The sequence below is a fragment of the Aspergillus thermomutatus genome (genome assembly GCF_002237265.1).
Source record: "Aspergillus thermomutatus strain HMR AF 39 chromosome Unknown NODE_132, whole genome shotgun sequence".
Classification (NCBI taxonomy): domain Eukaryota; kingdom Fungi; phylum Ascomycota; class Eurotiomycetes; order Eurotiales; family Aspergillaceae; genus Aspergillus; species Aspergillus thermomutatus.
Genome location: NW_020798181.1, coordinates 430 through 26374, shown reverse-complemented (window position 1 = coordinate 26374; position 25945 = coordinate 430). Strand labels below are relative to the sequence as shown.

Here is a 25945-nt window from a genome sequence, read left to right as displayed (position 1 = left end):
AACAAATGAGTCTGATTCGATCGAAGCTAGATAGATACCTAGAGATATCATGAGCTTCATGGCCGGTTTATGGCGTCAGGCTTTGCTTTAGCTTACCTCGTCGTTGTGATGATTCTTCGACAAGGCCAGCACAACAATGGATTGCTGATCATTGGTACAAAATCATGTTCTTGACAGCTGCATTGAATACATGCAATGGCTCTAATACTTATAGATGGCAGCAATGGATGAACGAGATGAGAATGAGGTTTTTAAGAAGCAAGGGATCGGAGAAGAATGATGTGTGGGATGGTTTCCCTTCCCTCCTGATGTGGTGGTTGTTTATTGCCGGTGGGAGTGTGATCAGTCAGACAAGTCACCCCATTTGTTCCAGAGGACTCATTATCCCTACTTGCTTTTTGTTACTGACAGATCAAATCCAGAAAGAAGATTATAGATGTCCAGGGGAATTTTGTAGATTAAGAATCTAGATATCCTACATCAAGAGTACACTCAGACCGAGCCTTGAGAAAAAGGAAAAAGAGCGAAAGAAACAAGAAAACAGTATCGTGATATCCATAACGTCAGGGCTCATCATTCTCGCAGAGAATGAAGCAACAAAGAAACGAAGTCAAGTGTCGTGGCATGGAGGTATATCTGCAGAACATAATGACCGATTCCAGGCAGAGTAGGATTTGGTGAAGATCGACAAAAGGCCGTATAGGGCACTGAAACATGACATAGAGGGGTTTGAGGTCTCGGTGACAGATTGCTTGATCAAGAGGGGGCATCTTCTTCGCGAGCTGCATAGATCTTGTTTTTGGCATGTATTGCCGCTTGCAGTGAATCAATATACGTCCGGAACTTCACAATTTCCCGTAGCAAATATGAGGATTTGCGTTCCCAATTGGCCATCGCCTTGGCTGCGTTGGGATGGCGAGGTGAGAACGCAAGAATCATGGCGGGTCGAAGCTCGTTGTGACGCGACAGGTCATCCTCCACGTTCTTGACATACGTCTGTAAAGCCTTCAGCTGGTCGGCCTCGGGCAGTGCTGAGGCCACCATACTCTGCTGAGGCGGCGCCCAATCACTGATGTGTACCCGGTCCGCCGGCAGCCTAGGCCGTATGCCCTGCTGGTCAATAGAGCTGCGGATGGAGCTCTGAATGCTAGGCCGATGCCCGGATGAAGGTGGCGTTCTGTTGCTGTCGGCGTGCACCAGAGCGCTGTTAATCACGGCATCGCTCCATCCGTACTCAATGTTACTGATTCCTCCAGTCAAAGGCTCTTTGGACAATCTCGCGCTCCAGTAGTTGGCGGATGAGACGAATTCCCGGACAATCTCGGGTGTGCCCGCCTGAAACAGGTGAACGGCGCCTGTCGGCAAACTCAACGCCCAGACGTGTGGACGAGACTTGGAATAGCCTGGGGGCGGAAGCGCACTGGCAATGGTTTGACGCAGGAGAAATTTCCAGATTTCCTCGGCATTTTCAGTCCAGTTTCCACCTCCCACCACGACCCCTCCGTGGGGACGCTGTTTGGGTTTCGGCCGCGTCGCCTTCGCCGTGTTGCTGAACGAGAACAGACGCATCCAGCCTTGCTGAATCACAGCGAAGCATTCATTCCAATTACGATCCTTGGCCCTCTTGTCGACCGAATCCAAGTGATGCTTGTGTTTGAGGCTACCTTCTTTGGCCCACGGAGCCCCAGCCAGTTGTAGAGTCTCATCCTCCAGGAGCTGAGCTGCGCCTTCCTCTTCCAGACTCGTGATGGAGTGCGCAGAATCCTCACGGATAATCGCCTGGCTGAGTGCGTTTGCGAAACCAATCGACTGTTGATAATCCCCGCGCGGATAATCTGATCCGAAAGAGTCGACAGATGCAGAAGTCAATTTACCGAGAGAGTATTTGCTCCACGTACTGGAGGCAGACGGGCTCCAGAGAGACGACTGGTCATCCAAGCTGGTTCGGCTGGACCCCATCGTGGATGGAGGATACAATCTAGCCCGCGAGCGGGGTTTGGAGGACCATCGCGCTGTGCCATAGCGAGAATCAGCAGAGCGACCGCGAGGGAAGATGTCAGAGCCGCTCTTGCTGATTGTGCTCGGACTTCTCCGCAGGCCATGATGGGTGGTGCCAGGGCCGAGTAGATTGTTTGACTGGGGTTGCGGACCGTCTTTATCGGTTGCAGCGCCATGGAGCGGAAGCTTTTGCTTCTGAATCGACGAGTAGAAGTCTCTCAGCACAGTCTCCACCTGTTGCTCCCATAGCCTCATCGGTCCATTGAATGGCGCATTAACCAACGGACCGACGTCGCTTTCAGGATCACCCGACAACTTAATCGAGAGATCGGTTCGAGACAATCGATTAACTAGCTTGTGGGGAGGGTGAGTCGGCCGGTTTGTCTCTGCATTGGATGCCTCGGAATCGTTGGTTGGGTTGGACTGCGACCGAGAGGCTAACGAACCCGTTTCTTGCGTCGACAGTCTCGATCGATTAGCAGGGCGAATGGTTTCGAACCCGTCCGGAGCTGCATCAACAGCGACTCGATGGATTGTCGGCATTGTGTTCCGAACGAACTGATTCTTCGTCATCTTCTGCTCAATATCCGCCAGGTGAAGGTCGGTGTTCAAAAGTAGTAAAGAATAGCAGATAGTGTGGACAACGTCTAAACTATGTTAGGCCTGGATATACTCTATAACGAGGGTGAAGGAAAGTGAACGCACCTGCAGCTTTGAAGCCATGCCGTGGGTTACACTGGCACCACCTCATCGAAAAAGCATCCAGCACTCGATCTACCTGTTGCGTCTCGCCCTTGAGTACTAAGCGAGTACAAAGGCTTCGTAGTGCTGCAAGAATGTTCATGTTGGACCAGTCGAAGAACTCCATATATGCCTCTCTGATAGAAGCACGAGCAGGATCGCCAAGCCAGGCAGCAGCCGGCTCATTGCCTACCACTTGGTCTTGACTATCGAACAGTCGCTTTGCTTGATCCCTATCAGAGCTCGAGGGACCGTCTGACAAGGCGTTGTCAGAGCACTCAGCGGTGTCCTCGATGATCTGTGGAGGCTTGGGATCCTCCGACGGCACCGCGGGGGTGTTGGCGGCTGTAAAGTATTCTTCCGATTCTGCAGGCGAGACTTGAGGCGAAGCATCCGCCTTCACAGCGGGGATCGACAGCTTGCTGGGCGCAGTCTGATGGTCTCCGCAGGAGTCGGATCTTTGGGGATGTCCTACAGTTCTCTCATCCGAGTTTACGGTGGCGGTTTCCGTGATTGAGTTCTCCGAATCTTCCAGAGGTGACACACTCGCCGGAGAAATACTCTCGACTACCGGAGACAAAGCCGGGGCGGATTTCATCGTCGGTGCGGTCATGATTTGGGAGGTGTCATCAGCCATCTGGCCAACCTTCTCGCTTTCGGAAGGATTGACGCCATCCTCGACCGCCATTCTCTCCTGCTTTCGGTCAATAGAGGAGGTCGAATCCAGTTCAGCGGTCCTGGCAGTGGACTCTTCATCTCCGCTGCTGCTCATCAGGAATGATGTATCGTGGCCACTGCCCGCGGTTGGAGGCGGGTATAGGCTGTATTTTGATTTCTGACCGCCCTTGGCGGGAGCTGTAGAAACGTTTTCTTTCTCGTTCTCTGCTGAGGGAAGGCCCGTATTCATATTTTCTGCATGATCTGCACCTGCGACCCGAATCGGGCCATTATTGGACTTATCACATGCGGGGCCAATACCATCAGCAAGGTACGGATTCATCACCTTTCTGAGACTACTAACAGGACTGGGCTCCGGTTTCAATATCTCCATAGCCTTGGGGCCTAGTTCCTGAGGAAGAATAATGGGAGGCGGTACGTTGTCAGTCATCGATATCGACTTCTTTCGCCGACGGAAGAAAGAAGACTTCTTGTTCACCACATGTGGTTGACCTTCGCGGAGTGCATTTGTACCAGACGCATTGTTTCTTAACGGTTGTCTGCGGGCCCTGAGACTTCCGCCGGCTGCGTTTGTCTCCTTGGTGTCATTCGCTTGGGACAGTGTGCTGTCAGATTGGATACTTTCTGACGGTCCTGGAGCAGTGGTTCTCGATGATCCGAACACGCGCCGGAAAAATCCCTGGCGCTCCTTGATAGGTGTGGGATCCGGCGGGGGCAGTAGGGCCGGTTTATTGAACGAAATGGTCGGACTTGGAGCGGGCGGGTCGAGTGTCGCTGATATTGCTGGAGGCGGATCCAGCCCGTCATCGGCCAGACTGGCGAGCTCGTTGTCCGGGCCTCGCATGATGGAGCTGGTACCGATGTTCTCTGGCCGAGATTTCCTGGCATGGTTGGTTCGGGACGATTTGATGCTGTTCCGCCTGGAGGCGACGGGTGTCCGCGAGGACTGAGGGTTCAAGGCACCGGCATAATCATTTTGAGACGAGGACTGTAACTTCCGGGGGCCAGCCGGCACGCTGGGTGTTGGAGCGGCGTCTGTGCTGTCGTAGAACGTGGAGTCATAGTCGGCGGCATTGAAAGCCGGCCTGGTACCGTAATCGAAGCTTGCCGACCGTCGCTCACCAGCCGAGTCCGCTCTCCCTCTGATGAGAGGTGGGCCGAAATCGAGGTTGGAGGATCCGCTTGCTTTGCTGCTTTTCCTCGTAGCGCGAGTCGTTTGATCGGCCCCTGTGACGGTTCGATAGTCATAGAGTTGACCTCGTGAATTGGTCCCTTCTCGGCTGCGAGTACTCCCGATTCGTCTCAGGCTGGAATGATACTGGGAGCTACTGTTGCTCCGGCGCCCTCTGGCGGGCTGGGTTCCATAGCGAGCTGAGCTGTCGTCGTAGCCAAAGTCCGCTTCTGATGAAAGGGAAGAGGAGAATGTATGGCCGCGGTACCGATGCGGTCCCACAGACTCCTGTGAGTTGCGACCGTACAATTCGGACTCGAAGACCGAGTTGAAGAGTCGGTAGTCGTCGAGAATCGAATTGCCTGTGGACAAAGCGAACTGATCAAGAGAAAGCAACATATTGTCGACAATGGACGTGCGCGCGGCATGTTTTGGAGACAGCGAGAGATCATGAGGATCCCGCTCTTCACTTGAATCGTTACTGCTGTTGTTCGCATTGTCGGCTGGATTCGTATCGTCTAAGAAGGTTTCGCGCAACGAGGGACGGGGATGGAGCCCTCGCTTGGGCGGCTTGTAGTTGGACGCTTGAGAAGGCGGCGTTCGAGGGGGCGAGCGATTCGTGTGGGCATCCTTTCTGATGCTGCTCGACCGGACTAGACGATTCATGGTTGAGGGCTTGCTCAGGATTCGTGTGTAGCGGGATGAGGTAGAGAAGGACCAGCGACCCGTCAACGCTTGGGCACACCGTGTAGAAAAAGCTGCCACCCGCTACGTCGTCCAGTACGAGGACGAAACGTGGACGAGTTCTGATCGGGGCTTCTCTCAATCACAATGGCTGCCTGTCTGCGAGTTGGCCATATACATATAGTCCTTCCAAATTCAAACCGGGCTTCGTGTGAATGTCACCTGTCGGTCATTGTGGGAGTGGGAGCAACGATGACCTTGATTCCGCGCAGCAGGGGGAATCGGAGAAAGAGAAGGTCAATTGAACGAGAGAAAACGACAGATCGCAAAGCATCCGGTGACGTTCTGAGGAGTCTGGCAGCAAAGGGCAGTCAGAGAAGAAAAAGAAGACGATAAAGACCATGAAAATGCTAGATGAAATAACCAAATGAATGATGATTGGGGAGGGGAATGATGGAAACTGGAGAACGAACCGTGGAAGCCTCAGGCAAGGGACCAGGAACCGGAACCCTCAAGGATGAAACACCGAAGGGGTTCAAGGAGACAGCGATGGATATTAAATGTTTACAGACGAGGCGATGAGAATTGAGTTCTCCATTAGTTACTAGTAATTGTCAATGCGACTGTCATTATGTCTTGTCTACCACATATCGCATGTGTTCCTGGTTGGAGTCTACCAAGTCGTAACTTTTCAGGGGCAGAAGTGCAGAATGAGAAGATCGAACTAACATTCTGTCTATCTACTAGATAGCCCACTTGCTCGCTACACACTTATTCAGATACGGCTAGAGCTGCTTTGTTGGAAGAAGAGGCTTGACACTAAGAATCGCTAGTTTGAACAACCAAAGTTAACAGTCTACTGTCTGAGTCTGGCGTCGGGTGTCTGAGAATCTGCATGGCATAATTTCTCTGTTATTATCACTCTACCTGTTCAAATACACTATTGGATTTGATAATGAATGCGGTAATTCTTCGTCTAGAACTGACTCGCATGGTGCATACATTGCTAGGTAGCAGTTGATATTCAAGGTCATAAATCATGATCATACCTAGGCCGGCCTATCGGCCCATCGTTGAACTATTCATCCATGTGGGCTGGTGGGGACTGCCCCAAGGATTATCTACGGAGTATCTGCTCCGTACTAATGGAGATAAATGAACTAGAAGCTTTGACAGAGTGTCAGTGTCATAGAAAGTATCCCTGTAAGCGAGGAAATACATTATCACTGTAAAGTGATTAGTTTCAAGTAGAATTGCTGGTGTACTGTCATAGTCATGCTGCTCATAGTAAAGAATTGTACGTAAATTGTATAGTTCAACTGAGAACAATAAATAACAATGGGATATTTCAAAGGCACATGGTGATAGAAAGTCAGGCACCATCGCCATCAACTCAATAAGCGGAAGCACCCGAGGATCCAAGTACCTCATATGCATGGATACATCTCATCTTTTCCATCTCGGCAGCCCGAACTCTGTGGACTGTTGGTCTATGTCCCCCATGTAGCCAGACGAATTGCTGAATCGCCGGCCTGTGTAAGGCATACATCGCTTGTGACGTGTCAGAACTTTGAACCTTCCATGAACCATGCATGGCCTTCGACGATCTGTACTTCGAATCATCTTCTGCTTCGATCCATCGTCGAAAACCCATGTGTATCATGGACTCATCGACAATCGACACCTTAATAGTTCACTGTGACTGAGGGGATAGAGACCTGCGGAAATCAGTTGAGACCAGTCACTCGTCAACACTTTCTCTCTCGCGATCGAAATGATCTGCTGCTCTCATGAGGAAGTCTATCATAGAGCGATCACATTTAAGTCTCGTGAAGAACACTATGTTCTTGGTTCTTGATCTTTCAGCTCATCGGTGCTGCTATCAGGAACAATTCCTGCTCTCAACCATGCATCTTAGATCATGTTATCTTCTAGGCAAACGGGCGATATGTAAGTGTCATGTCGAAACCTCAAGCTCATCCAGAGCCAGATGTCAAAATGTCATCGATCATAGGAAATTCAATAAGCGTCAGCAGCGTTTAAGAGAGAATGGAATGGAATGTCAGAATGTACGCCGTCAACATTCGTGTGTATTGTAGTAACTAGTAGTCAGTGCTTAGTAAGGGCGTCAACAGATGACATAACTGCCAGCAACGGGAGCAGCGCCGACACGCATCTCCACCAAGACAGACAACATCAGCAACAGGTGTAAGGCGGGATCAGTACCTAGCCATCCACTTTTCTCCTCAGTGGACTACACACGTTGTTCCCCCTCTCAGGAATTCTGAGAAAACCGGGGAATCTTTCTGCAAATTCTGTACTCTACAAGATGAACCCGACCATCTCTGTCCCTCGTCAACATGCCAGTCCTGCCAGCTTTGGTGGCACAACCGCATCCAGTCGCGGATCCAGTATGCGAATGCCGCGTTTCTTCAAGAGGTAGGCCTTTAGACTCGGCTATCATCCGGATGTCTGCGACTGGATAATCCTGGATATTCGCCTGTCTCTCACGGCTTGAACATGGCTGACCGTACCTTTTGCGGAGCAGGCTATTCAAGTTCCCGCAGATGGACTTTGAAATGGCAATCTGGGAGATGACATCACTATTGATAGCTCCCAAGAAGGTGTTTAAATCAATCTATTATCATGTAAGAGTTGCTTCTCTATCCGTGTTTGACTTCAGCCTGGTGACCCTTTGCTAAAATGCCATGGCCGGTTGATAGAAACGTACGTTGAATGCTCTTCCCCTTGTTCGAAACTTCCGGACCAGACCAGCGGGGAGATCACAGAATCAATACAGCTGACCCTCTCTTACTTGTCGGTACAGAAACTAAAAATACCTGGCACCGTCCGGACCCTTCCTTTACATATTTGCTCTCATTCTTTCTCCTGCTCACTGCGCTCGCTTGGGGCCTTGCTTATGCGCCGGCCTTTGGCTCGATCGTCCGCCTGTCGCTCCTCTTCATCTTTGTCCACTTCATCGGTTCGTCGCTGGTGGTATCGACCGTAGCCTACTTTGCGATTCCACGACTCTTTGGCCCTGACGGTGCGGCCGCATCTCTGTCCGGATTCAGAGGGTCTCGCGGACGAAGGCGCGGCGCCGCACAAGGCTTGTTCGTGCAGCCTGGGGAGAAGGATCAACTGGAGTTTGGATACTGCTTTGATGTGAGTTTCACTCCCGACGCCCTGGATTGGTTTTCCAAAAACTGGCAACCCGACCCCGGCAAGGCTGGAGCTGACTTGGGGTTGTCCAGGTCTCGAATCGGGCCTTCTTCCCTCTATATCTCCACCTCTATGTCGTCCAATTCCTTCTTCTACCCTTACTCACCCGCAGTCCGAGCAACTTCCTCGCTACTTTCCTGGGAAATACGCTCTATCTCTCCGCGCTGATCTACTACACCTATATTACCTTTCTGGGGTACAATGCCCTCCCGTTCCTGCACAACACCGAGCTCCTACTCCTCCCGATCTTGGTCTTGTCCATCATGTGGCTCGTGAGTCTCATAGCCGGCTGGGGGGTCGTCATGCACGGACACAGCGTGGAGGGGTTGTTCTGGGGTGTCTGAAGCCATTCAGATGCTCGAATTGGTACCATTGTGCTAAGATAGCGTTAATGCGTCGACCGATACATGCACTGTTCATATATATCCCACTTTTCCCCCGCTGCTCCATCGAGCTCAGAAAATAGGGCGTTGGTGTACATGGGTGTCATTTGGTTCGTTCCGGTTTTTGTTTGTCTTTCGTGATTTGGGTGCATAATCTGCATAACATGGCATGTTGCAATGATTTTGGTTGGTTGTGCGTCTTCCGTTGTACATAGATCATCTACCCGCTTATGGCGAGTCCTTTTGGTGTGACCACCCACTCAATTCTGTATTGACTCGGTGTTACGATATCTTTGAAATGTCAATAAATGCGGACTGGATGCCGAACATGCAGTCATCCCTGTAACGATCACAGCTGTTCAAAACGTCTAGAACGAGTATATACTCAAGATCAACCAGAGAGATATATTGCCGACATTGTCCAAGCCAGAGAGAGAAACAAAGAGAGAGAGAGAGAGAGAGAGTCATCACTTCATTGCAGCGTGGGTGGCAAGTGGAAAGACCCCCCAGGATGGGAAAGGGAAGAGTTTCAGCGTCAACAGCTTCACTAATTCTTCTTCGGGCCTCCCTTCTTCTTACCCTTGGTCTCCTCGCGGCGCTTCAGCTCCCGCTCGCGCGCCGCCGCCCTCTCCCGAGCCAGCGCCGCTTTTTCCTCCTTCTCGGCCTCCCTGCGCAGCCGTTCGGCCTCGCGCTGCTCCCGGATGATGGCCAGACGGGCCAGGTCCGCCCGCGCCTCCTCCGTCTTGCCCTCGGCGTGCAGTTTCAGATACCGCTCCCGGGCCTGCTGCGCCTCAATGGCTTCGCGCTCCCGCCGGGAGAGCTGCGAGAGATCGCCGCCCGCGGCCTTCTTCTGATCCGTCGTCGCGGGGTCCTTGTGCAGTTGTGAGCGGGACTTGGCGGTGTGGTTCGGGTTGGCGGGGAGATCCTCGTCGTCAGCGTCGTCGCTCTCGTCTTCCTCCGAGTCCGAGGGGGGCAGGTCGCCCGGTTGCGCGGCGACTTTGTTCCGTCGCGCGATCGCGGCCAGCTTCTTCGCCTTGGCTGCGGCGCGTCGTTCCTCGCGGGTCATCTCTGGTCCGGCTGCTGGCCCTGCTGATGATCCGGCGACGGAGCTGGGCCCGGCTTGTGCGTTGTCCTCGTCCGAGGACTCCTCCTCGGAACCGGAGGGTTCTTCTGATTCATCCTCTTCGCCTGACGAGGGGATGTCGTCGCCTGGTTCCTGCACGGCAGAGCAGCGGAGGGATGAGAAGTCAGAGTCTCATTCCTGCAGATACGATGGGTTCGGTTCCCTGGAGGAAATTTAGAGGCACGTACCCGCCATAAACCAACGGGGTTTCCGTCCTTGTCAACCGGTTGAACATCGCGACTGAAACGCTTGCCGCCTGGATGTCGCGAAGAGGAGAAGACGCATCAGTATTCTTGAATCAATATCTCCTTGTTTGTTCTCCCGGTTCGAAAGTAATGCGTGGATGCGTCCGTCACCTACCTCCTCTGCTGGGTTTGGAGAACTTTCCGCGACCGCGGGGTGCCATGTTAAGTAGAGATGCAGGATGTAGCGTAAATTGCGAAAAGCTCCAGGAGTGCAAGTGGTTATCAAGATCTGAATGAATCAACACGGCCAATTAGCAAAGTCTACGCTGTCTCAAAGCTGCTGTAGACGGAGATGGTTGTATGGAGGGGCAGAGCGGGAGGGGGGAACAAATTGTGGACGAGAAGCTCACATCTTCCTGGGAAGGAAATACGGTACAACGAATTGAATCGATCGGAGGAAGAGGCTAGAGTGGCAGCAGAGAATCCCTTTAGATCGAGAGAATGGCGACGTGCAAGTTGAATGTTTGAGTCACGCAGAGGATTTCCCAGGCGGGGAGAAGCAAAGGAAAAGACAGCTCCACCGCCAACGATTATTACCCATCACAACATTGGATACTTCATATTATTTGTCTACGATAACCATCAGATGGTGCAGGTTCTCAACTCAAATACTAATCGTTTCATGAGATCACGCCCAGCATGATATGGGCCTGCTTCATCATTACTTTTTTTCCAAGATCCAGTCAACAGCAAGCCCCGTGGCTGAGTTCTACATCCGATGCCATGTGAATCCCAGTTTCGCCACTCTTGCAGCGACCAAGGTCAGGGTACCGGCTAGAATCGCACTGCCCATGAACATCTGAGCGTATAGGTAATGTCCATCGTCCGTCTGGACCAGAGCCCCCGCGATCGGAGACCCGATCAGCGCTGCGACTGCGACCACGCTGAGCACCATGCCCATCCTCACTCCGGCTTTCTTCAAGTCGGTGGTCAGGGAGGTCAGGGTGGCTGGGAATAACGACTGGATGCCCGCGGCGGCCAGACCATAGAAGGCGCTCCATGTGTATAACCCGTGAATCTCGTCGACCCCGGCCCAGCAGAAGGCTACCAAGCCGGTGACCAGGCTGAAGGGGATGAGCATGTTCAACGGACCGGTATACCAGTCGGCCATGGTATTGGGGATCACCCGACCCAGGATACCGATGCCGTTCATGACAAGCAGGATATACACCGAGGTGGTCTCGGAGACGCCGATGATGTTGCGGCCAAAGCTGCCGATGTAGAAGAAGCCGACATAGAGCCCCCAGAAGTTGAGGAACATGCCGATGGCAAAGAACAGGTACGGCAGCTCCTTGAAGGCGCCCCATTCCACCAGCGGGCCGCTCTTACGGGGCGGCAATCGTTGTTTTAGGAAAACCACCGGAGGGATGAGCGTGGCCAGGGTGATGAAGCCCAGAACCCGCATCGTCCAGCCGTATCCGACCTGGGGCAGCAGGCGCACGACGACCGCCGGAAAGACCAACCCCCCCGTCGCCGATCCGCAGGCCACGATCCCGATGGCAAGGGCACGTTTCGTGGTAAAATAGGTGGCCATCAGGGCTATGGTCGGGCAGAACATGAGGCCGCAACCGATTCCCTGACCGACTCCCTGAGCTAGGAACAGCTGCCAGTACTCGGTACACAGAGAGGTCATGAAGATGCAAAAGACCTCCAGCAGCGCTCCCGTGGCCAAAGTGACCTTGAAGAAGCCGGCATCCGTCGCACGGCCCGACAGTGTTCCAATGAAGAAGAGCAAGAAAATCTGGATACTGCCGACCCAGGAAATGTCGGAGGGAGGCCGGCCCAGGTGCTCCGTATAGTATGTCTGGAAAACACCGAACCCGTTGATGTACCCCCAAGTGTTGAAGATGACGAAATGGGCCAGAAGGACCTGGAACCAAGCAAAGAGGCCTCCATCGGGAGGAGGGCCGATATCCTTTCCGGATTCTCTGGTCCGCACCAGCGACAAGGTCCGGGCAGCCAATGTTCCGATGTGACTGGTGTTGGTGACGGTTCTCGCGAGCTCCTTCGACCGAGGATCGACACCATTGCTCACACCGGACTCCTCATCGCGGGGCAAGCCTGCCAGAGGAACAAAGCGGTCACTTGTGGTGTCCTCAGGGTCTTTTTCATCGACCGCGACAGCGTCGGGAGGCTGGTCTCGTGCCATCACCTATGTCTCATCAGCAAATATTCGAAATATACTAGGATACGAATCTCCAGAAGATCGGAAACATGAGATAAATAGACAGAGTCGTGCTCGGATACAAGTATACCTACCGTAGCTCAATGACTCAAAAAACCCTCACCCACAACGGAAGCCGAATGCGACTGGAGAAAGCGACCGCAGAAACAACACAGCTGGAAGACCAGTTCTCGTTTTATTTGTTCTCTAATCTAATCGATCATAAGCACAAGAGTGATGGTTGCTTCCTATTTTCAATTCCTCGAGCTAGGATTAGTTGCCAACGACCCCAGACAGGATTTTTCTAGTGGTTCGCACAGAAGACCGAAGTCGAGTCATCGTGAAGCGTCGGCAACAGCATCCGGGGGATGAGGGGCTGTCCGCGACGATCATTCATGAATATGTAGTGGATTTCAGAAGGGCATCTTGGATGCTGGTCTAGTGATGATGGATGCAACTTTTTCATGAGATTTCTTTTACTATCTACATGTACTGTCATTGATGTTTCGGAACTCAGAACTCCCCGCATTTTATTTTCCGGGGGACTCAAGCCCCTCGGTATGCGATCGTGATTGACTAGATAATCCGTTATTCGCTTTGTATATCTTCTCAGGATAGAGGAGATATTGACAGCTTCCTATCATCGACCATACTGTAGAACAGGTCTACCTCTACCATCTACTGCGGAAACGTGCATCCGATCCGACCTAACATGATCGGATTAAGCTGAAGCTCCTTTACTCCAGATTCAATTGGCACTCATTGGCTTCCTGTCAGCAGGAAAAGAACTCGACTTCATCATATCTCTATCCTCTAACAGCTTATATTCAAAGGCGTAGCTGTCTCTCCGCCCTCTATCTATAGCAAAGTCAATGGAAACCAATGCAGAAAGTCACACAGCCAGCCGGGAAAAAGCGAGGCGGAACAATAGTGGAAAAGAATCTGAAGAGTAGAAGAAGAAGAAGCAGAAGCAGAAGCAGAAGCAGAAGAAGCCTCACAACGCTGACGATGCAGTTGCCAGGAACCTCTCCGCACCACCCTCCTTCAAACACCTTCCCCCTGTTGCATGTTCGACCCGTCGATACCTCCTCGACCCGTCGACTTGGTCTACGCTCTCCCCGGGATCAAAGAACACGAGGTTATATATCGCTAGTGCAAAGTAATCATATTTCGTTAGAAGGTGATTTTGCAGCCCAACCGGCCAAGCATGGCACGACCCGCCCTGCCTCACATCGTCCCTAGTATTCTTGTGCACAAGAACTATTGTTCAGCATCGAAATCGTTCCGATCACGTCGGCTGGCTCAAGGAGGTGCCAGCTGGCCTCCGTCTGCTTCGAACTGGCCCCGACGGTGACCGAGTAAACATGCCCAGCCGGGAGGCCGGACTTCTTGAGCGCACGGAACATGTCTACAACAGCGGTTAACAAAGCACGAGTCTAACACACACACCAAATCTGAATCGGCAATATACTGACCCTCATCGGTGAAATCATCTCCCAAGCACAAGACGAATTCCGGGGCTTGCCCGGGTTCTGTTCCGTATTCGTGGACCAACCGCGCCGCGATGAAGCCCTTGTTGACAAACGTCGGCCGCACCTCCAGATTGGCCTTGCCGGCCATCACCTCGACTTCCCACCGCTTGGCTACCGTCTCCTCGAGCATTTTGCGGCACTCCCGAGCCTGGAATGCACCGTACTCGGGATCCGCTCGGCGGTAATGCCAGGTCAGGGCAACCCGTTTGCGCTCGATGAACGAGCCTTGCGTACGCTCGGTGAAGTGCTGGAACACCTCCATCACTTCCTTCTGCCATCCCATGTCGCTCGACTCGGCAAGATTTTCCCAGTCGTCCGACCGCGGCTGCCGGATGAAGCAGCCATGCTCTGCGCTCAGGCCCAATTCCGGGATGTGGCCCATCCATTCATCCAGGAACGCCTGGTCACGACCGCTGATGATCCAGACCGCGTTACGAGGGTCCGCGGCCAGAGTCTTAAGAGTCCGCAGCACCCGATCCGACGGGATGGCGGCCTGCGGGTCTTTGACAATGGGGGTGAGAGTACCATCGTAATCGAACATGAACAGCCTCTTGCGCGCTTTGCGGTACTGCTTCAGCAGCTGCGCCCGGTCCAGCGCCGGCGTGGCCACGGATTGGTCAAAAGAGGAAAGATTGGTCAGCAGGCGGGTGACGAACTGGTTGGACCAGGTCGAAACGGTATTCGTGGTGACATGCTTGTAGAGTTTGACGTGCTGCGACTTCTTCTCCTCCGGGGACATGGTCAGGGCTCGGTTGATGGCCTCAGCGACGCCGATCGTATCCCAGGGGTTGATGTGAATGGCGCTGGACAGCGTGCCCGCCGTCCCAGAGAACTCGGAGAGAATGAGAGGGCCATGAGTGTTCTGCTGGCAGAGGATGTATTCCAGACTCGTCGTGTTCATGCCGTCTCGGACGGTGGTGATCAGACCCACATCGGCCACACGCAGGAGCGCGAAGTACTCGTGCTGGGAGAGGTATTGGGGGTAGTACTTGACGGGCGAGAAGCTGATGGAGCCAAAGCGGCCGTTGATGGTCGACACCAGGTTTGAGATCTGGCTGGCGATCTTGTTCTCGGGGTCCTCCTTCTCCTCCTCCACGCTCGTTGGGCTGGTCACTTGGATGAGGACGACCTTCTCGCGCCAGTCCGGATACCTCTCCAGGAACTGTTCAAAAGCCTGCAGCTTCTGGGCCACCCCGCGAACACTGTCCAGTCGATCCCGGCCGACAATGACCTTCTTGCCAGCGTACAGTTTGCGCAGTCCCACAACCGCCTCTTCGATCTCGGTATACCCATAGGCCGCCCTCTGAATGGCCTTGACATCAATTCCGATCGGGAAGACGTCCACCGCAACATGGGCGCCGTAAGCATCGACGCCGGCGGAATTCGAGTCGAAGCCCAGGACGCGCGTACAACAGGACGAGAAGTGACGCGAGTAGGAGAATGTCTGGAAGCCGATCATGTTGGCACCCAGGACACCAGTCAGGACTTCTTTGCGCTTGGCCAGGCAACGCATGAATTCGCTGCTGGGGAACGGCGCGTGCAGGAAGAATCCGATGTAGATGTTCGGTATCCGTTGCCGCAGCAGACTGGGCAGCAGGAAGAGATGATAGTCGTGGATCCAGACGATGTCACCTTCCTGGTACTCCTGTACAATGCGGTCCGCAAAGAGTCTGTTCATGCGGACGTAATCTCCCCACCACTTCCGTTCGGACCGGCCATCCGTGGGGCCGTGTTGCTTGTAATGAAGCAGGGGGTACAGCTCCTTCTCCGCATAGCGTCTCCATCTCCCTTGATCTTCCAGGAAGACCGAGGACTCCTCAGGCTCTTCGGACTCGTCCGACAGCCATACGGGAGCGATCTTGCCGTAACGGCCCGAGCTCAGCTGAGCGTCAAGACGCGCTCGGTCCTCTTGACTGACTCTGAAGCCTTCTAGGAGCGGGTGGCTGGGCAGTCGCTGATTCGAGTCCACGGGCACAGGGGCCGCTGCTTTGTTCAGTGGGATGGCAACGCCATTGAGCGCCGGTGGTAGCCTTGCGCCAGAGTTGACGGGGATTTGCTGTAGAGGAACGGAGACGTCTTGAATGGGCTCCACCTCGCCGGTCCAGCCAACGAGAGTATGGGACCATTTCGTCTCTTCCGAGCCGAGATAAGCAAAGGAATCAAAAAGGGCCGAAGTTCCGGGACGGGGTTTGAGATCCTGTTCAACCGTTCATCTGAGCGTTAGTCCAATGTCGTCAAGTTGGATGAAAAAAAAAAAGGGGCCACCATACCCAATCGGAGCCAGGACGGTATCCGACCTTGTACGGGATGCAGAAGGCGGCGCTGATGATCCGCCCCGTGAGGTTCAATCCGGGATATTGTTCGCGGGGGTCAAAGTCCGGAATCATCGGGGAGCGGCTGAGACTCAGACGGCGGAGGAGCTCAATAGGGGACTTTGCATTCTTCGCTGCATCAGCGGGCGTGCCGGGAGAAGTGGCATCGGAGGCAGTCGACGATTGTTTGGTGCCAGGGATCTGAGAGAAGTACGAGGAGGCATCATTGACCAGGGGATGTTTCTTGTCGGTCTCCAGACTCGGAGTGACATTTGAGGCATTGGTATAGGCATCTTCACCCAGAGATTTCATGCCTGGACCGACCATGACAGGGTTTGGCTGGCCGTCAGGCACTTGGGCGGAAAGTGAAGCCGGTGAGGAAACGAAGACGGATGAGGATGTAATATAATTATTATTGTGACAGTGACAGTGACTATGAGCTGAAACAGAAAGCCATGAGTGAATTCAGGATAATAGAGAGATGATGATTCAGGGAGAATAGCATTAGTAGGGAGGAAGAGGAGTTGAATTGGGAGAAAGAAATAGGAACAGTGGCTGGCAGTGGTGGAGGGGCCGTCTAAGGTACCAGACCAGCAGGAGTAAGGACGAGGGAAGATTATTTGGTTGGCAAACCCGGTTTTGATCGGGTGGAGGAAAAAAGAGGAGCAACCAGAAAGCGTCCAAGAGATGATATCTGGAAATAATATACTAATCTACTCTATTTATACCGTGAGGACATCGAGTATACTATGTAGGTACTACTTTTGGGTATGAACGAGGGGCATGAGGATGGGGATGGGCGGTGAACTCTTAAGATAATCAATCAATACTAGGTATTAATTATTATTGAGAACCATCAGAAAGGTTATTATTAGTATCATTGCTTACGATCATGTTCTGTTCTTCGAGAAAGGGGTCTTCCAGGGGTCTTCCAGGGGTAGAGTAGATAGACACAGAGAACTCTGTAGAGAATCAAAAAAAGGAGAAAAAGGGAGAAGCCGACAGAAAAGGAGAGAGCTGAAGGGAATCATCACCTTAGGGACACAGGTCTAGCCCAGGCGATAATAGAGGAAGAATAAGAATAAGAATAAGAAGCAGAAGCAGAAGACAGAAGACAGAAGAAGCAATTCTGAAGGATTAGAACCTAATTCGCCCACTATCAAGACACTAGTAGTACTTTTCAAGTTCTCTCAACTCTTCATGTATGATTATGAGAATATGGATATGAAATGACGACGATGATGATGACAAGGAACAGAACAGGCACATCATACATGGCAGGAAATTCTCCCCGCTATTGTCCCATCAGGTACGTCATGTCATGTTCCAGGCTTGTAGCAACTAGATAGCAAGTATCTATCTATCTATCTGTCATAGGCATTATTTGATTTCATGATGATTCACTGCATGTCCCTGTATGCAATGATCATCCCGATCAATTATCTTCCGACCTCTTGCCTTGTACTGTAGGTAGTCTTGTAGATTCTAGATGCCTGTCATGTATTCTTCTGCATTACTCCATGGAGAGAGGGATAAGGTACTAGGGCTGCTGCATCACATGACTGCGGTCATGTGATTTTATCCTTCTCAGTCAGGTGATCTTATCATCAGAGAGAGATTCGAAGAATTCAGGTTGCACCGGGCGCACTCACGAACCATTTCATCCCCCCATCTCGAACCACCATAAGGCGTCTATATCTTAGGCGTCAAATCACGGCACTGCCTCTGAGTACATGCTCACAGTCGTGGTTGCTCCCCCGCGATGTCTTGTATCTCCCACTGATCGCGCAGCAATGCGCTTGGGCTCGGCTCTTCGTCTCTCCTCTCCTCCAAATCTTCTCTCAACGGCACCTTTCCGTCGACAGTTGCATGCTTCCGGCGTCAGATCAATTGATCCTGTCATCTTTCGTAATAGCCTTGAAAAGACTCTTGAGGCTCATCGGTCCTCCAATCGAGCCGGTCTGGTCCGCAAGGTGATTAACGATAAATGTCCAGCTGGAGCCTCTCCTCCGATTATTCCCCTCGCGAATCATGCTGGTCATGACCAGCCACCTCAAAAGGACCCCTCCGTGCCAAATGCAGAGCCACAGTCCTTCCAGTCTCTTGCGCCTGCGAGACGAGCGCAGAGGAAGTCCCGTTCGTCGAACCGAGCAGCCGCTCCGCAGCCCCAGACAGCAAAATACCCACAGCTGCAGTGGCATGCAGATGAAGCCAGGGGCCGACCGGAACAAAGTCCTTGGCTGGAGTACCTGACTACCGATCGCAAGACATCCGATGCTATTTCGCGTCTCGACGCGGAGATCCGCGCGCTTGAAATTTACATGACACCGAGTCCGTCGGAGCAAGGTGAGATAGATCGGCTGGTTGCAGACGTGGGTAGGTTGCTCGCGGGAATTGTCCCCAGCCCGCCCCAGGTGACCGGTTCATGGCGGACGCGATTTGCTCTGAGCCACTCAGCTCTCGAGTTCGTCTTACCCGTCCCGGATTCAGATCGATCCGCCCGTGGCGTTCGCAAGCCGAGTGCCACACGGCCCAAGGTCCTTCAAACTTACAAGAAGCTCTTACACGAAGTTGGCCATGCGCTTCAGCAGTGCCCCTCGCTCGCGGGTAGAGTCCGTGTCCTGGGTAACCGTTTCCCGGTCCTCACGGCCATCCACCGCCCCACGGGCCGTCAGCTGCAGTTCCATTGCGGCGAAGGGCTACCGGCCTCTGTCGAATATATCATGGACTACCAGGCCGAGTATCCCTCGGTCCGGCCGCTCTACGTGACCGCTCGCCTGATCCTCGAGGCGCGGGGCAGGTATGGCCGCCTCCAGTTGTCCATCGGATCCGACGCCCTCGTAATGCTTCTCGTTGCCTTCCTCAAAATGAATCATGGGCGTTTTCAGCGGCCCCACTGTCTCGGCGAGCAGCTCATCGCGTTTCTGCGGGCCTACGGCACCGAGGTCGACCTGGCCACCACCGGTGTCTCCGTAGATCCCCCCGGTTGGTTCAATGCCAGTACGGTCAAACGCGCCAGCGCCCTGTACGCCCCCGACGATCTCCCCGCGCATCTGCGCGGCCAGCGCTCCCTCATCAGTCTCAAGAAAACGGCGGCCGCCAGACGCAATCTGCCCGCCGCCAGCCGGCTGTGCGTGCAGGACCCCACCAACTACATGAACGATCTGGGCCGCAGCTGCGTGCGCACGTCGGAACTCCAGGACGCGTTCTCGCTTGCTCATGACCGTCTCGGCGCATGTCTCAAGCACTGGGAAGATGGTGAACAGGCCGCGGACGTTAGTATCCTGACTCGGGCCCTGCAAGCAAACTTTCATGATTTTGAAAATCTACGCGCCAAATCGCTCAAGCTCAATGCGAGCAAGTATTGAATTGTGTCAGGGCCTTGGAACCCTGAGATCCTCTCATCTCTTGGCATTGATAGTGATACATTATATATAAAATAAATCCAAGTCCGCCAACTTGTTAGGACTGATCCCTGGGACCAGCCACTCCGTAAATGCACTTGACTCAAATAGAGGATCGCAATAATAGAATGTCAGAAAATACACGATTAAACCAGATGAAATTGCTTGTAGGAGAACGCCCGCTTTCTAGTCAAGCAGCCCTGAAGAGCCATACAATGCATCCCAAGCCGTTCTGTTCGAATGGGAATGTGAAAGTCATTTATGACAGACAAAGAAGAGACAGGCCAAGGCCTGGGAAAAAGTAGCCTATGACATACATTCAACAATCAAGATCACGCCGGCGTGTGAGAACTCCAGGTCAAAGCAATGGCAACTATCAACATGTGGGCCACCGTGGGAAAGGCGCAGCCGAAGCATACAAGGATGTACGATTAATTAATTGCTATACCTCTTGTCAGCAGCTATTTCTCTCTCTGACGGGATGCTGATGAGCAACTTACTAGATTTCCAAGGGGGAAATCTGATCAAGCGTGTAGAGCCAATTGCCACCCTGCTCTTCTTTCTCGAGCCTATGACAGTCCATTAGTATACGGCTGAACGACGATGAGCATTGGCCAGAACGTCACGAACCAGTCATAAGGCCACATGATGAGATGTCCCTGGACCTTATTCAACAACTCTTCTGCTTGTTGTTTGTCAATCACGTCATCGGACGCGTGGAATTCACGCTTTGAAAGCGTTGTTGCTCGTCTCCGGCGTCGGCGGGTCTGGGTTGTCGCATTGCGATTCAGAGCCTCAGAATAATCAACAGCTTGCCGTTCCTGTTGCTCGACGGCTTCCTTGGTAGGGCCACTCTCTTCGCTGCGCCCACTCTGTGTAGGACCCGGTCCTGTAGCTTCGGCTACCTCCAAGGCAGTCTTCTCATCAATTGACGATAACGTTTCTTGCTTCGCAAGGTCGGACTGCATTCGATCGGCTGCATCACGCCCACCTTCGGCTACGCGACCCTCACTCTTCTCATCCGAGCCCTGTTGGCCCTTTTGATCCGTCGCGTGGCCTTCTCCGTTCGATCCCGCGTGAGGAACAAGTGATCGTATACCTGCGCCAACCGCGTTTGTATTTGTCCCGGGAGGTCCCGTTGGCCTTTGGTGGCTTGGCTGAGAAACCTTGGCGCTGTGCTGACTCTGCATTTCTGAGAATCGCTCTCCATATGCGGCATACTCCTTGTATTCTTTCCAGGACTTGACCTCGCTGTCAGGCATACAACGAAAAACGGCCCGATAGATCTTTGTGTTCTTCTCCGCCACGGCTTGCCAAGTGTCCAGGTAGAAGATGTCGATCACAGGGTCTCTCATGCAGTCCTTGTCAATGAAGATGTGCTTGAGATCTGGAATCAGTGGGTGTGGATACTTCGCCGCATCGGTTATATCCGATGATGGCGACAGGATGCCGTCGTTGTTCTCAATATTGGTCCCTGGCAGAGCTGGATGACGGGCAGCTGCTAATCCATCAGTCACTGGAATTGGATCGGCATCATGAGCTGTAGGCGAAGGTGATTCGCGGCTTGTCTCTCTAGCAATGGGGCTGCCTGGTAGAGTCTTCCGCTGCGACGCCGGCTTGGGTTGCTGGATAGTGCCTTTGCCTTCGCTGGCAATAGGCGAGATTAAAACTTCAGCAGTGTCTTCCAGCAGTTGCGAATCGCGACCGTCTCCCAGCCCCGCTTCTAGAGCGACATTCAGATGATCTACCCCATGCCCATCAACGTCCTTCTTGTGTTCCGGGTTGGATGTCACCCTTGGATCCGCAGTGAGCTTTCTGCTCGACTTGAGGTTGGGATTGTTTTCCTGTTCCCAGTCTACATCATGGTTGAAACTGTGCAAGTCTTCCGATCTGGAGAGGAACTCGTCTTGTATCCGATGCCGACGCTCAATCATATCCCTCTCATCCTGTCTCTCCATCATCAGGGACTCGGAGTCGACCTTGTCAGCGCTCTCCGGTGATTTGGTGCCCTCTTCGGCAATCTGGATTTTTCGCAGTTCTTCTTCCGTTGCTATCGAGTGCTCCATGAGCTCGTCAACATCGATGCCAAGATGCTCTCTCATCAACCGCATGCGCAGGGTATGCGGGAACCGTCCGACAAGATACGGGCGACCATTCATGGTGGACCATATCATATCTGTATCACGCACGACAGCTGCTACCTCGGAGTCCCGCGAGCCCAACATCGATCGCTCATTGATATTTGCAGACCCGATGATGGCTGCCCGATCATCAACAACCATGCACTTGGCATGGATGTAGAGCTGCTCAGTCACAAGTTGTTTTTGTGGTCCAATCTTGCCCCAGGCCCGAAGACTGAAGAATTGAATGTAATCTTCCGGGTCGATGCCCAGCGCACGCAGTCTGCCAAAAATCGAAGTCTCTCCGCGGCAAATGCTGCGATACTGACACTGCATGATGAGACGAACGCTGGTTCCGCCCTCACTGTCCACAGTATTCTGGAATCCTGGCATCAGTGGGATGACGATGACAGCACGCCAAGCCTCCTGATTCTTGGAGGCTCGAATGATGCGCTCCACCAACGCATCTCCGATGAGATTCTCGATCTTTCTGCCGTCTATCTCGCAGGTGCTGATGAAGAATTGGTTCTCAATGTAGACAAAATGGTCTGATTCCTCTATCAATTTGACGTACGCATTCATAATGCTATGCTCGGTAACGTCCGGCGTGCCCGTCGACCACATGCTGCTTGAGCGCAAGATTTGCACCTCGCAAGTTCCATCAAGGCCGAGAGCTTCCAAGTCGGCAGGGTCAAAGTCAGGCGGAGGCAGAAGAAAAGGTGTAGGTCTGGTAGGTTTCCGCTGCCGCAAGATGTAGTTCCAGCGCTGCACAAAATGCCGCGTGAGATCCCGGGCGGGCTGCCCGACTACGTGCATCGAAATGTCATGCCACGGCATCCTGGGTATGACATTGCGATCGTACATCTCCTCGTACGGCTTGTCCAGATCGTAAAAGTCCTGAATCCGCGGGTTCGAGTAATCCTTACCGGGCCAGAGTTGGCAGTGGTCTGCGTCCTTGGGCCCATCGGGCGTCTCGAAGCCAGTAGGCTTGTCATCAGTGAGAAGATGCTGCGGAGTGTCCCATCTTCCGAAACACAGGTCGATTCCGCCAACGAAAGCCACGGTGTGGTCGATCAGGCATAATTTCTCATGGTGTGCCCAGAAAAATGTATTCTGTCTAAACTGATTCGGAGACCGCTGTACGAAGACGTTGGGATGAAGATCGAGAAGTGAGAATTTGGAGTACTCCGAGTCAATAGGGATAGCGGAGTTGATATTCCGATACATGATCACAAATATCTTGACCCCTTCACGAGCTTTGCGTTGAAGAAGTCGATCCAGCCGCCATTTCTGACTGATGGCTGCTGGCCGTCGCAGGTAGAGTTCAGGACTGAGCCACCAGTCATGGATGTAGATGACGTCTTTGGCCTGGTTGATCGCTCGCGACACCATCCACATGTGGTCGCGCGCATCGACTAGCCACTGTGCAAAACAATTCTGGCGCACCGGGGCAAAGCTGTGAAACCTGTTCGGCTTCGCCCACGGGGTACTATTGACCATGAACCTTATAGAGTCCTCGAATTGATGGAGCTGACGCTCATTCCTGGCCAGCAGTCTGAGCTTCCGCTCCGAGTTTTCCAGCCTCAGCGTGTGATGCTGCGGGTGCCTGGCTGACTCTTTAGCAGACTTGGCAAGCTCCTTCGCTTTCTGATTTCGTAAACTGATCTTTTGAGTTTGTAATTTGAAAAACGGGTCGACCAAGAACACATCGTAGATATTCATCTCCTCGGGTGAGTCGACGCAAACAAGATAGCTGTGCCTGACGAGAAACCATTTTGGTGAATGCCGCTTCTTCACCATGGCTGGAGTCAGCGCCCTTCGAAAATCGAGGCCTTTGGATGACTGGATAATCAGGTATCCCTCTTTACCATGATAGCTGCCTTCGGACGCAAGTCGGACACCCAAGGCGGACAGTTCCAGGAATTTACACAAACGGTTGCTATCGGCCTTGAAAATCAAGAATCGAATCATCTTCTGTAGATAAGCTTCAAGTTTCTTCCGCTGTCTCTCGGGATATGGTTCCCTCTTCGTCGACTGGCCAGGTTCCGCCGTACCTGAAGGCCCGGCATTGGCCTCGCCCTCGGTATTGGTAATGCTTGACTGCCTCCGGGATATACCTCCTGACAGTCGGCGCTGCCCTTGTAGCTGCTTTCTCCTACCAGCCCTCTCATTGCCGCTGGTCGCTTCGGCGGCGGTCTCATAGCCGCCTTCGTCTTCCTCATCTTCAATTTCACTTTCCAGGCCCCGAACACCTCGAAGATATGGAAAGGCGCTTCGAGGAAAACGGGGAAGGTTCTGACCGCCCTCGGTGTTTCGCAGCTGGATGTACTTTTGCGTTCCGAAGTGAAGCTTATATTTCAGATGCAGATTTGCAAAATCTCGGAGGGCACGGTGGATGATCCATTTCATCCGCGTCATTCCGCTGCCGTATTCCAGCTCGATCCTGAATACAAGGTGACGGTCACCAGAATGAGGTTCGAACCTGCTATCAGTGACCCGAACTTTCAACTGCTCCAGAAGGATTGGGATCCGTTTGCTGCCGTGTTCATCCCGTTGAAACATGCTAGCCAAGATCAAGGCGGCCGGCACCCCTGAAGCCAATTCGGCTAGCAGCTCTGCGGACTTTGCATGGTCCACTGTGCTCTCAGGCTTCCGACGCATAAACTTGAACCCAGCCTTTATCTGCCGCCACTTCTGAGCGCTCAGACTCGAGCCGCGTTCAGCTCTATGGCGCCTCCAATGTGGGGCAGTACCTTCTGTTTGTTCGGATGGTCCAACCAGCCCAGTAAACCGCCTGAAATTGCTCGGTCGTCTCTCCTCCTGATTACCGTGGGTATCGGCCTGTCGACTGCCATACGTAAGAGCACGAGCATTAGCGATTCTCCGTCTCCAAGCATCTCTATTCAAGCGATCTCGACCCTCGTCCTCTGATACACCCTCCCGCTGCTGGGCGAAGTCCCCGGTGCTCACTCTGCGCGCAAAGAGGTTGGCGCGATAGTTCTCAAATGGGCCAAACGAGGCTGGCAGGTGGAACGACGGTCTCCTTGTCGTTTTCGGCGTGTTTGGTTCAGTCTGAGGTGCTGATTGAGGTTCTTGCTGCCGTCGTGAGATTTTCTTCTTCTTCCTGCGCTGACGCACTTGTTGCTCCCCGGCGCTTTCCTCGGCATCAGCATCGATATCACTCCCCTCCTCTTCCAACGTATCGGGAAAACGAAATGCACCTCGCTCCGAACCTGGCGTTGCCAGATCGGCGTTGGTCTGTCTAATATCACCAATGGTTGCTCCACTAGCCGAACGAGAATGAGAGGTAAATGAGGGCGAAGCGAACGCTTTGAGCTTGGTAAAGATGGATTGTTTCCCCTTCAATCCAGAGTCCGGCTCTTCATCCATAACAGATGGGGGTCTTGACCCAGATACTTCCGGGGTGGGATCGATGTCAGAGGTCTCGCGGGTGAACTGGACGCTGGGACGACGCGGCGAAATAGCGGCCCCGGGAGCTGAGAGCTGGCGGTGTTTATGGTCCGGCGACTGTCGAGGACTGTCGAGCGATTCATTTGGCAGCCGAAGACTTGGCGAAAAAAGCTGATCCCCCTGGCCATTATTCCACGCCTCCTCCAACCCTCGGGCCTTCTCTAAACGAGTTTTCCCTCCTCCTTCATTGGCCTGATTAATATTCTCCTTTATAGATTGCACATCATCTGCAAGATCTCGCTCATTCGTAGCATCAGCTTTGCCGTCGCTAAAATCTGAGGCTGTAGGTTTGTTTTCCGCCTGGGAGGGAAACGGTGAGCCCAGCTTGATACCGCTAGCGACTGTCAGAAGATCTGGGCTTTCGGGATCGGGGTGATTCGAAATGTTTTCCGAGCCCCTCAACGCTGAGGCATCAATCGCCGAGTCGGTCATTATACCTGCAAGAAAAGACTGGTATCAGCGTGGATATGGTTTCACTTGCAAACAGAAGATGGACGTACGTGCGGATCAATAGATCCTAGCAAACCCGACCAAAATAGTTCACCAGACACTCATTCTGTCAAACTTTGGAGAGTTTTTTGGCTAGAAGAACGAGGAAATGAGTTTCCTTCAGCAGGTTCAAACGTGAAACCGTCAAAGTACTTAAAGGGGAGTGTTGCAACTTGCATTAGCGTTTCGAGTACGGAGTAGCTATTCC

General features: G+C 53.0%; 7 protein-coding genes across 7 annotated transcripts; 2 read left to right on the top strand and 5 right to left on the bottom strand.

Moving 5' to 3' along the window:
• Positions 1 to 756: 756 nt before the first annotated feature.
• Positions 757 to 5254, bottom strand: CDV56_103138 (Sec7 domain protein; the record flags this gene model as incomplete). Its single annotated transcript, XM_026756757.1, has 3 exons — positions 757 to 1835; positions 1899 to 2645; positions 2704 to 5254. 3 exons carry the CDS (start codon positions 5252 to 5254, stop codon positions 757 to 759), a joined length of 4377 nt encoding a protein of 1458 aa, XP_026613313.1.
• A 2347-nt stretch (positions 5255 to 7601) lies between these two features.
• Positions 7602 to 8838, top strand: CDV56_102704 (unc-50 family protein; the record flags this gene model as incomplete). The annotated part of the gene is made up of 3 exons (XM_026756323.1): positions 7602 to 7683; positions 8100 to 8437; positions 8527 to 8838. The coding sequence occupies 3 exons, from the start codon at positions 7602 to 7604 to the stop codon at positions 8836 to 8838; spliced, it is 732 nt and encodes a 243-aa protein (XP_026613312.1).
• A 586-nt stretch (positions 8839 to 9424) lies between these two features.
• Positions 9425 to 10406, bottom strand: CDV56_102511 (PDGFA associated 1 family protein; the record flags this gene model as incomplete). The annotated part of the gene is made up of 3 exons (XM_026756130.1): positions 9425 to 10093; positions 10189 to 10256; positions 10361 to 10406. The coding sequence occupies 3 exons, from the start codon at positions 10404 to 10406 to the stop codon at positions 9425 to 9427; spliced, it is 783 nt and encodes a 260-aa protein (XP_026613311.1).
• A 548-nt stretch (positions 10407 to 10954) lies between these two features.
• Positions 10955 to 12394, bottom strand: CDV56_102255 (putative MFS monocarboxylate transporter; the record flags this gene model as incomplete). Its single annotated transcript, XM_026755874.1, has 1 exon — positions 10955 to 12394. One exon carries the CDS (start codon positions 12392 to 12394, stop codon positions 10955 to 10957), a length of 1440 nt encoding a protein of 479 aa, XP_026613310.1.
• Positions 12395 to 13647: 1253 nt separating this feature from the next.
• orlA (putative alpha,alpha-trehalose-phosphate synthase subunit Tps2) lies at positions 13648 to 16580 on the bottom strand (the record flags this gene model as incomplete). Its single annotated transcript, XM_026755295.1, has 3 exons — positions 13648 to 13817; positions 13885 to 16138; positions 16212 to 16580. The coding sequence occupies 3 exons, from the start codon at positions 16578 to 16580 to the stop codon at positions 13648 to 13650; spliced, it is 2793 nt and encodes a 930-aa protein (XP_026613309.1).
• Positions 16581 to 18046: 1466 nt separating this feature from the next.
• Positions 18047 to 19621, top strand: CDV56_101231 (uncharacterized protein; the record flags this gene model as incomplete). Its single annotated transcript, XM_026754850.1, has 1 exon — positions 18047 to 19621. One exon carries the CDS (start codon positions 18047 to 18049, stop codon positions 19619 to 19621), a length of 1575 nt encoding a protein of 524 aa, XP_026613308.1.
• Positions 19622 to 20156: 535 nt separating this feature from the next.
• pld3 (phospholipase D) lies at positions 20157 to 25680 on the bottom strand (the record flags this gene model as incomplete). The annotated part of the gene is made up of 2 exons (XM_026753849.1): positions 20157 to 20226; positions 20288 to 25680. The coding sequence occupies 2 exons, from the start codon at positions 25678 to 25680 to the stop codon at positions 20157 to 20159; spliced, it is 5463 nt and encodes a 1820-aa protein (XP_026613307.1).
• Between the last annotated feature and the right edge of the window lie 265 nt (positions 25681 to 25945).